General features: G+C 38.9%; 2 protein-coding genes across 2 annotated transcripts; one reads left to right on the top strand and one right to left on the bottom strand.

The window, feature by feature from the left end:
* Window positions 1–189: 189 nt before the first annotated feature.
* Window positions 190–2,717, top strand: LOC149654712 (putative protein-lysine deacylase ABHD14B). Its single transcript, XM_089846315.1, has 5 exons — window positions 190–439; window positions 609–853; window positions 943–1,120; window positions 1,188–1,480; window positions 2,456–2,717. The coding sequence occupies exons 1-5, from the start codon at window positions 436–438 to the stop codon at window positions 2,630–2,632; spliced, it is 897 nt and encodes a 298-aa protein (XP_089702441.1). The 5' UTR covers window positions 190–435; the 3' UTR covers window positions 2,633–2,717.
* rictor (rapamycin-insensitive companion of Tor) lies at window positions 2,694–11,671 on the bottom strand. Its single transcript, XM_089846310.1, has 23 exons — window positions 11,442–11,671; window positions 11,328–11,375; window positions 11,048–11,204; window positions 10,669–10,991; window positions 10,273–10,596; window positions 9,882–9,964; window positions 9,631–9,809; window positions 9,309–9,560; window positions 7,993–8,236; window positions 7,824–7,922; window positions 6,831–7,088; window positions 6,617–6,762; window positions 6,434–6,560; window positions 6,189–6,353; window positions 5,963–6,118; window positions 5,786–5,892; window positions 5,512–5,707; window positions 5,330–5,436; window positions 3,986–5,257; window positions 3,600–3,750; window positions 3,311–3,509; window positions 2,947–3,236; window positions 2,694–2,893 (listed from the first exon to the last, which is right to left on the bottom strand). The coding sequence occupies exons 1-23, from the start codon at window positions 11,500–11,502 to the stop codon at window positions 2,795–2,797; spliced, it is 5,043 nt and encodes a 1,680-aa protein (XP_089702436.1). The 5' UTR covers window positions 11,503–11,671; the 3' UTR covers window positions 2,694–2,794.
* Between the last annotated feature and the right edge of the window lie 230 nt (window positions 11,672–11,901).

Raw genomic sequence — 11,901 nt, 5'->3', positions numbered from 1 at the left:
TTTACTAATGTATAACTAAATCGTTAATCTCTGTATAACTAAATCGTTAATCTCTCTCGGTTGTACTAACCAAGCTCTAATGGCTTACCTGTACTGAACTAAATAAATAAATAAATAAACATCTCCCGCGTAATTGTCTTTATCATCCACGCTTTTACCACCCATGCAGCCGGCTTCACTGCATATTACAACTGGTAACGATGGTTCAGCTGCCTCTAGCCGGATCCCCAAGTAAGGGTCCACTTGCATCAATTAATACAGGGAGAGGACCACATTTTGGATATCAAAATGTGTATGAACTTTCGTACGTCTTCCCCCATGGTTGACACCCTCCCTTTTTCAGTGTTGTTATTTAACGGGACTTTTTTTTATTAATATCCGCTTAAATGGAAAGAACAAATAAGGATTAACCCATAAACGTTTTCTGGGCAATTAATGAGTATGAAATTTGCCATAAGCATGTTATTGCAGGATGATTATAATGAATAAAAAAATACCAATTAGCGTGTCGCAATCAATTACCTCTCTAGAATAAACAAAATACACGTACACTGTCTACACTTATAATTAACATTGGCCTTCTTGCTATCTTCATATTTGCACTATAGATAAACGGAGTATCGTTTTGGCCCTGCTGGGAACTTTCCCATTTTGGCTTTCCATCTTATTCCTAATTTACGGACCTTCGTACGCATTTTCAAATTCTAATATTAAAATAATTAAAAGATCCCAGGACAAAATGACGTCAGCAATTAACTGGACAACGGAAAATATGACTAAATTGTCAATTCCTCCAGAAATAAAAGCTAGCATTGATAAAATAGAGGTTGACGAGAAAGTAATAAAATTAGAGGTAATTAAAGGTTTTATGGGCTGGCGGATTAAAACACTTAAATGTTTTCTTATTTAGAATATTTAAATTATATAAATTCTATAATCTAGGATAGCGGTATTGAAGTATTTTATAGAGAACCTATTTTACCGAATGGCCCGACTAATTCTAAAATATCGGTGCTGTTACTACATGGCATGCGATTTTCTTCCAAAACTTGGTTAGAGTTGGGAACATTAAAATTAATCGCTGCTATGGGATTTAAAACAATTGCTATTGATATCCCCGGTAAGTATAGGAAGGGAATGTGCATCCCTAAATTACTTTTAATTTACAAGTCTAGTTTAAATTTAAGGTTATGGTAACTCGCCAAAAGCGGAAATTGGTGACGAATTCGTCAATTCAGTCGTAAATGGACTGAAATTGAACAAACCTGTTGTAGTTAGTCCAAGTTTGTCGGGATACTACACGCTTCCGTATTTAGTCAAACATTATAGCGAAATGGGTGGTTACATTCCCGTTGCGCCTCAAGGTTGGGAAACTCTGGAGAAAGAAAAACCAAGTTCTAATACGAATGACGTACAAAGAGTACCTCAACACTTGAGAGAATTTCTTCCAGAAACCATTCCTGATCTTAGTCATATCAAGGTAACTATATGGCGTCACGACTCGCTTGTACTCATGGCCAAGGTGGTCCGAGTACTCGGAGGTTTGACCAAGGCCGGAATACTCGAAACTCTTTTAGTAGGCCCGACTCCCGAGTTCTCGGAACTCTTTTAGTAGGCCCGATAATCCCGAGTACTAGGAACTCTTTAGTAGGCCCGATACTCCCGAGTACTCGGAACTCTTTAGTCGGCGCGATACTCCCGAGTACTCTCAACCCTTTATTAGGCCCGACTCCCTAGTACTCGGAACTCTTTTAGTAGGCCCGACTCGCGAGTACTCGGAACCCTTTAGTAGGCCTGATACTCTCGAGTACTCGGAACTCTTTAGTAGGCCCGACTCCCGAGTACTCGGAACCCTTTAGTAGGTCCGATACTCCCGAATACTCGGGAACTCTTTATTAGGCCCGACTCCAGAGTACTCGGAACTCTTTTAGTAGGCCCGACTCCCGAGTACTCGGAACTCTTTAGTAGGTCCGATACTCCCGAGTACTCGGAACTCTTTAGTAGGTCCGATACTCCCGAGTACTCGGAACTCTTTAGTAGGCCCGATACTCCCGAGTACTCGGAACTCTCTATTAGGCCCGACTCCCGAGTACTCGGGAACTCTTTATTAGGCCCGACTCCCGAGTACTCGGGAACTCTTTAGTAGGCCCAACTCGCGAGTACTCGGAACTCTTTAGTAGGCCCGACTCCCGAGTACTCGGAACTCTTTAGTAGGCCCGATACTCCCGAGTACTCGGAACTCTTTAGTAGGCCCGACTCCCGAGTACTCGGAACTCTTTAGTAGGCCCAACTCGCGAGTACTCGGAACCCTTTAGTAGGCCCGATACTCCCGTCCCGAGTACTCGGAACCCTTTAGTAGGCCCTAGTACTCGACTCGGGAAAATTTGTACTCAATACCCTAAAAGTGTTACTCGCCTAACCCTAAAATAAAACTAATAATTAATGGTACTTTAAGGTTCCAGCTTTAGTCGTTTATGGAGAACATGATCGCAAACGTAACTCCGCCCTCTGTTCCCTTCTACCTTGGAGTAACCCTCAAGAAATACCCGACGGTGCGCACCCGGCATATTTAACAAACCCTGATTTATGGCACCAACTGATTTACAACTTCCTAAAACTTGCATCCCAGTGAATATACCAACCCCAATCTGAACTCCGGTGAACCAATTAAATGTAACACGAAAACCGGCGAATAAATTTCAATTATATTTTATTAATTACCGGGATTTATTTGACTAATTGTACAATTTGCTAAAAAAAAAAAACAAAACAAAACAACCTTGATTAAAATTAATCAAGATGATGTCTCTTCCGGAAGCTCGGCTTCTGATAATGTCAGGAAAAATGAATTATGAACTGGGGACGAAATCAGCTCTTCAGCTTGGCATATTAACTAAAATTAATCGAAATTAACATCCCTTAATTACTTCCGAGTTAATTAATTACTTCTTTAAATGGAGCATCCATGAAGAGTTCCTGTAAAAACCTTCTAACGGAAAGTCTAATATTATAGATCGTAGATTGGAGACAAATTTCGGAATAGAGACACGTATCATTAAAAATCGTGGGAAATTTTTGTTTGAGCGATAAAAGACCCTGTTCCGCGTTTTGAACTCCAACTGAGCTGCTCAAATTCGTCACAAAATGAAGTACTTCTTTACGAAGTAACACTTTTTTCAAACGATCCATCGCGGTTTTACCGAAACTTTCGCAGGAAGGGGATTTAGTTTTTGTATCTGTAATAATAAAACAAGTACAACTCAAGACACATGTCGACATAAAACACTACTACTAAGAGTTTATATCGTACCTTCGACGTCACCGGTCGTTTTGAACTGTGGCCAACAACACGCGACGCAATTCTCAACCGTATGCAACTCTAACCCATCATCATCTGACGTAATTTCATTCATATCTTTGGTAGTATGAGGAATCCAACTCGGAGAATGTCCTAAATCCTCCATTTTTGGGTCCTCAAAGTTCGTTGGGGTCTTAGAGGAAACTGGAAACTATTGCAGACAACCGCCCGCGTCATATGAATTAAATTAAATTAAATTAATGCCTATTTATTTTAAATTAATTTTAATTAATTAACTTACGGAAGAGATAAAGTTTAAACTGACTGGTAAACTAAGACCCATATAAAAATCGGGACAAGTTTGAAAGATAGGATCCGAAGTTTCTTGGGACGAACCCCTCCGTGAAGTTTCGGAAACCCTTTCCGAGTCTGTTATTTCACCCTGATCAGAACTAAACCAATAGATCCCGGTATTTAACACGACCCATGACCGCGAGTACGGATATTAAAGGGGCTAACCGGCGGTGTTGGGGTGAAGTCCGCCCTTATAGTTCAGGGGGAAAACACCCAGCTCTTTGGCCATAACAAATGGCGCCACCGTCGCGGTGGACGGGTAAGCAGTAACCTAACCAACAATTTGACCCCCCCTTCACCCCAACAGCTCCGGCCATCCCCTTTAATACTTACGAAAAGCTTTCTTTGTCCGAAACGGAGTAACTACTTTCCTTTTCCAAAAACCCAAGCGCCAAGGTCGAATTTCTCAAGGTGACCCCTTCATCAGTCATGGATTGTACCCTTCTTTTTCTTTGAATAGCTCTAAGTGTCGCGTACCCTCTAGCGTCACGCGCGCTGGTAAACCCGTAAGTAGAATTGGTCGCTGGTATCGAGGACACGCCGCCAACGGACGATATAGAACCTTGGTACATGTAACTAGAATATGACGCGCAACTGGCGCTTTGTCCCGTCGAGACTACGGATGGATTCGGCATTTGACTCGAGGACAAAACGACCGGACAATTACGCCTAAAACTGGCTAGAGTATTCAAAGAAGCCGAACTCGGGATAGGACTTAGAACGGATTGAGACGCGGCGGAAGAATCTTGAAAATCACAATGCGCCACGGATTTTGTCGGATTCGCGTTATTAGATTCGCACGAACTTACACCCGAAGTTGTCGAATCGGTACAACTTCCGGAACGACTTTTAATAGTTAAATTTGTAGAACCATCCGTGGATGGATGTCTGGAGCTTTGTATACTTAAAGTCAAAGTCTTATTTTGTACCTTTTTCGGCGATTCTTCCGAAATGACTTCGTTTCTAATGTTCGACTCCGAGCTTTCATCTTTAGACGAATAAAGGGCCGTAATTGGTGAAGGTTTCGGGGGATTTTCCGAAGATGATCTAGGTCTAATATCGGGTGATGGAGGTGATAATTGAATACTAGATTTATTATTCAAAGGCGAAAGGCATATATTTTTTGGCAGAGTTCGATAACTGGGGGTGGGGGTAGAGGTAGGCTGATTTTTCGTGGCAATTACTTTAGTGTAAGAATGTACGTCGGATTCCTCCCTGGCATGGAAACTACGCGAACGTTCCATTGAAGAGAAAGCCACCATATCTTCGTCACTAACATTGGATGATTCGGAATCTTGTCTTACTCTACTGGCTATTCGATCCCTCATAAGACCCTTGGTAAGCCATTCGCTTATATGACTACCCGTACTGCTTATCGACCACGAATGATACCTGACATTCTTAAACATCCATTCATCCGTTAAGGATTCGGTCGAATTTTGACTAAAACCTCCTTGTTTTAAATGTTGATGTTGAGCTAAAGCTTGAGCTAAAACGGGCCATTTTTGATGATGAGAACGACGAACGGCTTCCCAACCGTACTGACTTAGATAATCGGCTCCATCCGCCGTACTTCCAATAAGTCCCAAGACGTAGAAACATGTCCTGTTCAAATTTAACACTAACCACTTCCAAAACCATTAAAAAAACCAATTAACATTAATTGTTTGTCCTTACCCTCTTAGTGTTAACACTGACGATTCCGCTGCAAGTAACACTATTGATGTAATTACATTCGCTTCGACAATTACTCTTAGTCCCAAAGTAGTCATCGCGACGTTTCCCTAATAAATGAGACGCCGCAAATGACGCGCGAGTCTTACATAGACGTCATGGCAATTGCAATTGCAACAACTTACAATTGTCCAAAGCGAGGCCTTTAGTTCTAAAACATCAACTTCAGAAAGATACGCGGTACTTTTGGTTGAAAGTACGCGTTGAAAATGAGCGTTCAACGGATCATGAAGTTGTTGAGTGACCAAATCAAACCCTTCTTGATGACTACAAAGTTGCCCGTACATATGAGGTGGTAAATAGCATTCCCCTAAGACATATCTAAAAAGTGGGGGCCCACCCGGGATGTCATTACTTACCTAATCTAACGTAATTTAAAAGGAAGAAGACGTAACGTACCTTATATTACTACGTCTTCCATAGGTCCCATCCTCACCTTTTCTATGTCTAGTTATAGCTTCGTTTAGAGAGCTTTCTACAATTCTGACGTATTTCAAATAATTAACCTAAATTCATTTAGGGGGGAAATTTTAACCTTGCCAAATTAGTAATTACTAATCATTCTTTGGATTGTACCTTATTCCATTTATCTAATTCGCTGTTAATGAAATTGGCATTACTTAGGAACTTAAATCCATTTGGTAAAGACAGAAAACGAATTAATAATAGAAGACCACGATCGCCTAAATGAAGTAAGGATGGTCGCAACGAAATTAGCGACTCCAAATTTTCCTAAATAAATTGTTAAGTAAATAACGTACTAAAACCATTTAATATCTCCAATTAATTACTTAATTTTTACCTGTAATTCGCAAACTTCTTCTAAAATATCGAGAGAAGCTAGCGAAACTGCCTGACTTTTATCGTAAAGTTGATTGACTAAGAGTTCAATCCCCCATTTACGAAAATCAGGTACCGAAGCCCGTAAAAGAACTCGTAGGTAATTAGTAGCGTATAACCTTCCATTCTAATTAATTTAAAAGACATCTAATTAGGCCTACTAGCTCTTTATATTAATTAATTAATTAATTAAAAATACCAACGTACGTCGGAAGCGGAGGTCAAAACTTTGTTCAATAAAGTTCTGGAAAATTCGTCCTTAGTATAATCAAAGCTTGATACAACTAGGCTGACGTACGCGTCATGCTTTGGCCTTCCTACTATCTCTAATAGCCTAAAATAAGACATATAATGAAGACCTATTCCATTTAGACGCAACTTAGGCCTTACAGCTCAAAAACCCTCGACGTCTCCAATAACTTTTTCCCTTTGTTATGAGCAGAGAGATGTCCAATAAAAAGGAAATAAAATTGGCAACTTTGCGCCACACGACTAGGACTCAAAACCGCGTCAATTCCCACGTTTTCAACATTAACCTTCGAATGCCAAAAGAATTCAAGCAATTTCAGCCAGCGTAAAACCGTGGTCAAGGTTATGATATTACTTGCGTCAAACATTCAACAAGACTACTAAGAAATTCTTGCAGCATATCGTTCGATTTGCTTTCTTCGGCTTCCAATAGAAAGTCAACTAAATTACAACCGACGCAACAAATATCTTGAAGTTGACTATTTTGAGCCGTTAAATCTAACCGAGAAAAACAAGGTCTGATTGTCGTTGAGGGTTTAAAAAATTCGACTAGAATTCGAATGAATGTACGACACGAAGTTTCCTCTAGTTTCTTTAGTATATCTCCCGGAGTCTAAAGAGTTCAAAAGGTTAACGTAATTTAAACGCCATTATATCCCTTGGAAGAAAAGTTCGGATAACATAACATTATAGCTTAAAAGAACGGCCTTTTTCTAAATATAAAAGGAATTAAATATTAAAAGTAAAATAAATGATCTCTTATTATAAAATAATTAGCATTTAATCAGTCTTAAAAACGAGGACTACTGCGCCGCCATTGCTTTAGTGACGTCTGATAGCCACCCCTAACGGGATTGGTTGAATTCTCGCAGGTTGAGAATTGCGAGAGAGGGCTGGAAATAAGAAAAATTTCTTATAGGACATTTTATACTGGAGTGCGCGAAAATAGTGTCGCATCTTCGTAGCCAAGCTATTAATTAAAACTTCGGAAAATTTATTGGTCAAATTGTCCAGTCACCCCCCTTAGTTTTTAAAAAGGTATGGGTCATTTTAAAATTTTATTGGACTATGTCGAGTTTCTCATATGCTTATTTCCGGCCCCTGGTTAAAGGTACCATATTGCAGAGCCCACTCGATCAAGCTCGTAACAGGTTCGATTTAAAAATGGCGGCGCAGTAGTCCCCGTTTTTAAGACGAATTAAATACTAATTATTTTGTAATAAGAGATCATTTATTTTATTTTTAAATATTTCATTCCTTTTATATTTAGAAAAAGGCCGTTCTTTTAAGCTATAATGTTATGTTATCTGAACTTTTCCTGTAAAACATGAAAACCTATCCTATTCACCTTCAACATGCTCGATATTAAAGCTAAATCCCAATTCTCATAGCTTTTGGTCAAAACTTGAGTATCTTTCACGGATTGCAATACAACATCATCAGTTTCCTAAGATTAAATTAACGCGTTAAGTTTTAACTTCTTCGATTGAAATAAAGTTTCTAAGTTAGACTGAAACCTTTCTCATGCATCCTTGCAATTTGGCTTTAGAAACGGCCCAATGATAAAACGCGGCCTTATCCTGTTTTTGCCTTCCTTGGGCATTAGGATACGAATAATTAGTCGTTCTTTTTGAACTGCTCGAGGTAGACATTGGAGAAGTTCGTTGCATAAGATGGTCTAAAAACAAACTGGCTGGAATGGGTCCTCTTTTCTTCAACAAGTGGATTTTGTCTAATCGCGATATGGAAGAACTAGCGGAGCTTTAAAAAAATCAACAACAACACCACCACCACGTTGTTAAATACGTTTCCCTAAGGAGGGGTCCGATGTTCCCTGAACGAGGGGTCGGACGTTTGTCAAAATCCCGTACAGTTCGTTTGAAATCTATTAAAATCTCTCTCGAAAATCTCGAAATCCCGAAATCTTCACCTTAAATCCCGAAATCTCACATTAAAATCTAGAAATCCCGAAATCTCACCCTAAAATATCAAAATCATAAAATCTCCTCGAAATCTGAAACTCTCCTCGAAATCTGAAACTCTCCTCGAAATCTGAAACTCTCCTCGAAATCTGAAACTCTCCTCGAAATCTGAAACTCTCCTCGAAATCTGAAACTCTCCTCGAAATCTGAAACTCTCCTTCAAAATCTGAAACTCTCCTTCAAAATCTGAAACTCTCCTTCAAAATCTGAAACTCTCCTTCAAAATCTGAAACTCTCCTTCAAAATCTGAAACTCTCCTTCAAAATCTGAAACTCTCCTTCAAAATCTGAAAATCTCCTTCAAAATCTGAAAATCTCCTTCAAAATCTGAAAATCTCCTTCAAAATCTGAAAATCTCCTTCAAAATCTGAAAATCTCCTTCAAAATCTGAAAATCTCCTTCAAAATCTGAAAATCTCCTTCAAAATCTGAAAATCTCCTTCAAAATCTGAAAATCTCCTTCAAAATCTGAAAATCTCCTTCAAAATCTGAAAATCTCCTTCAAAATCTGAAAATCTCCTTCAAAATCTGAAAATCTCCATCAAAATTTGAAAATCTCCTTCAAAATTTGAAAATCTCCTTCAAAATCTGAAAATCTCCTTCAAAACCTGAAAATCTCCTTCAAAATCTGAAAATCTCCTTCAAAATTTGAAAATCTCCTTCAAAATCTGAAAATCCTGAACAAAATCCCGAAATCTTAAAATCTTGGACTAGATTTCAAGATTTCTATAATCTCAGTCAGAATCTCAAAATCTGGGGAAAATCTCAAAATCTTGAAATCTAAAAATCCCGTACACTTTAGTGCCGAACGTCCGACCCCTCGTCCCTGAAGTACCTGTACTTTGAGTTATACCTTTTCTGAATTGGATCCGCATTTTGAGAGATAGCTAAAGCGACTAGACTAGGCAGACTTTGACATTTATGAGTATAATCGGATGGTAATAGCCCGCTGCTCAAATGAAGTATTTCACCTAAAAGAACAGTGGCAAATACGGACATTTCGGGGGATTCGTCCGTAGCCACGACTTCTACTAAAGCCTCTAAAATACCCGCGTTAATAAACGCCAGAAGAAGAAGTGCTAAATAGTTTTGTACTAAATTAGGCCTGGAACAAAAGAGAAAGAGACACGTTAAAAAGCGTTTACAACCGTGCACTTTCCATAAAGTAATTATACCTGCTTTCCGCTAAATGAGGTAGAATATCACGTCCCTCAGACGCGACAAATCCTTCGTAAAGCTGCCAAGATTCACGCCACGCGTACGTATCGGCAGATAAAAGAGCTAAATCAAAATCACTAGTCCATTCTGGAAGTTGTAATGCAAAGAGATCGTAGAATAGTTCCAAAACGCTTCTCTGTCAAAGTAAAACTCTTCGTCAGACTTAATTTAATTTAATTTAAAGTCGCTAAAATTATCTATGACGTACTCTGCTGTCGGGATACGGTAATGTTAACATATCAACGAGTGTCTTTATTGCAAAATTTTCGGGATTGCACAAGGCAATAAACCCTGCGAATAGTGTAGATATTCAAGTATACATACTTATGGAGAGTATAATTAGCCTTATTCCTGATCAGCGCCACCTACCCATAGCGGCGACTTTGAGAACTACTGTAAGCGGTAAGCCTATCAGAAGTCGCTAAAATCTGGTGACGTCACTGACGGGCACTCTCGGGGTCTTACCAAAAATGACGTCACCAGATTTTAGCGACATCTGATTGGCTTGCCGCTTACAGTAGTTCTCAAAGTCGCCGCTATGGGTAGGTGGCGCTGATCAGGAATAAGGCTAATTAATTACAATAAGTAATGTTAATTACCAGGCCACGAATGTAACACGATCGTTAACGCAATCTGACTCATTTTCATTCTAGATTCGCGCTCTTGCATTTCTTGAAAATAACTCGTAGCGTAGTCGGTTAATTTTAAACTAGGTTGGCCATCGGTTAATGGAACCATTAATCTTTCTAACTTTAATTCCTTTAATAAAGGTTCGCGAGTCGCGGGATGATTTAACATAAAAAGTATCACGCCTAACAAAGACTCTGGAAGTTGAGGTTGAGTTGGAGAGCATAAAAGAATGTTATTAATCAAGGCATCCATTAAACCGCTACCGTTGAAACAAGAAGATGGATTTAAAAGTGCTGAGATGGACGGAAGAATTCAAATTAGACGATATCCATCATCAGCAACGTGGAATCTGCAGAAATACTTACCAAGTTCACCCAGAGTTCCTAAACAAGCCCTTAATAGAGGGTCTTTTTCTTCAAGACCAGTTTTCGCTAACGATACTAAACAACTTGTAAGAGAACGTGGGAAAAGTTCAGGGTGTATACATAAAATTTTTCGACAAAGTCTCATAGCTTGAACTCTTTCTACGCGATTATCTAAGACAATATCTAAAGATCTGCATATGAAAAAGTCGACTTTAACTTTACAGAGAGCTTCGACTGATTTGGAATCAATCAGTAAGAAACGTATAGCTCGAAAACCAGCTGCTCGAATCTCAAATGCTTCATTGAATAACGCAACGCGTAAACTGAAATAGATATTGTCGATAAAAAGCTTCAAAACTCACGTATAAAATAAGCAAACCATAGAAAGAGTTCTTCTTTCGTGAAGCCAAGTTGTTCGTGATCACTTTGCTTCGCAATTTTAACCAAATACGTCAGATAACTTAGACAACGTCCTTTACTGACACCTTCTCTTTGAATTATGTTGTAAAGTATATCGCGTATGTTGTCATGGGGTGCTATTTAATTTAATTCCTTAAAATTACTTTTCATTACGTACATTAAACGTATAAAACGTTATAAACAAGTTGAACAACACCACTAAAACACATAACCTAATTTCGTCTAAGCCTTTGTTTTACCTTTTGCCAAATCGAGTTTAACAGCATCTTCTTCGCTATCCCGACGTTCTAAATTATATATACGGATTAATTTACGAAGAATATATATTTTAAAACATATTTAAACTTAATTACTCTTCAAAGATCGGCTACTTTTCAAATTTCGCCCACGATACATGAGCGAAGTGGATGACATCCTCCGAGCTTACGTTACGTTACACGCTACCGTTGTTCACGTTACATTGACGTAAAAACCGTCTGCTCAACCATGGCTCAACGGGTTAGCATTATAAAATGGAAACTTATCTTAAAAGCGGGAAAAGGAATATCATCCCAGTCAGAATCTTCGCCAAAGGCATACACTAACATAGCGATATTTCATGTATGTATCACTCCACCGTTGTTTTAACAGTACTGAGAACTATAAATGAGATGAAAAGGAAACCATTTTTCACCATAGTATCTGTACTTCCAGTGGTACCTAGTCTACAGCGTAGATATCGAATAGGCCTATTTAAAAGTGGTAAAAAAGTCGAAAAATGCGGGAAAAAAGCTGCAAATTCAAAGTATATTAGTTTTATTTTAATTATAGATA

Source organism: Phalangium opilio, unplaced genomic scaffold, assembly GCF_054372755.1.
Source record: "Phalangium opilio isolate 3A_F unplaced genomic scaffold, DU_Popi_V2 ptg000079l_1, whole genome shotgun sequence".
Lineage (NCBI taxonomy): Eukaryota > Metazoa > Arthropoda > Arachnida > Opiliones > Phalangiidae > Phalangium > Phalangium opilio.
The sequence above is the reverse complement of the archived record's forward strand: the minus strand, read 5'-3'. Positions and strand labels throughout refer to the sequence as shown.

What these genes read in the sequence shown, in the direction of transcription:
- LOC149654712 (XM_089846315.1), top strand. An exon ending in AGAAAGTAATAAAATTAGAG is followed by an intron (nt 854 to 942) that starts GTAATTAAAGGT and finishes TCTATAATCTAG; the next exon opens with GATAGCGGTATTGAAGTATT. An exon ending in AATTGCTATTGATATCCCCG is followed by an intron (nt 1,121 to 1,187) that starts GTAAGTATAGGA and finishes TTTAAATTTAAG; the next exon opens with GTTATGGTAACTCGCCAAAA.
- rictor (XM_089846310.1), bottom strand. Translation starts at nt 11,502, where the DNA reads ATGTCATCCACTTCGCTCATGTATCGTGGGCGAAATTTGAAAAGTAGC. An exon ending in AATTAGATAAATGGAATAAG is followed by an intron (nt 5,893 to 5,962) that starts GTACAATCCAAA and finishes AAATGAATTTAG; the next exon opens with GTTAATTATTTGAAATACGT. An exon ending in AACGACCGGTGACGTCGAAG is followed by an intron (nt 3,237 to 3,310) that starts GTACGATATAAA and finishes TTATTATTACAG; the next exon opens with ATACAAAAACTAAATCCCCT.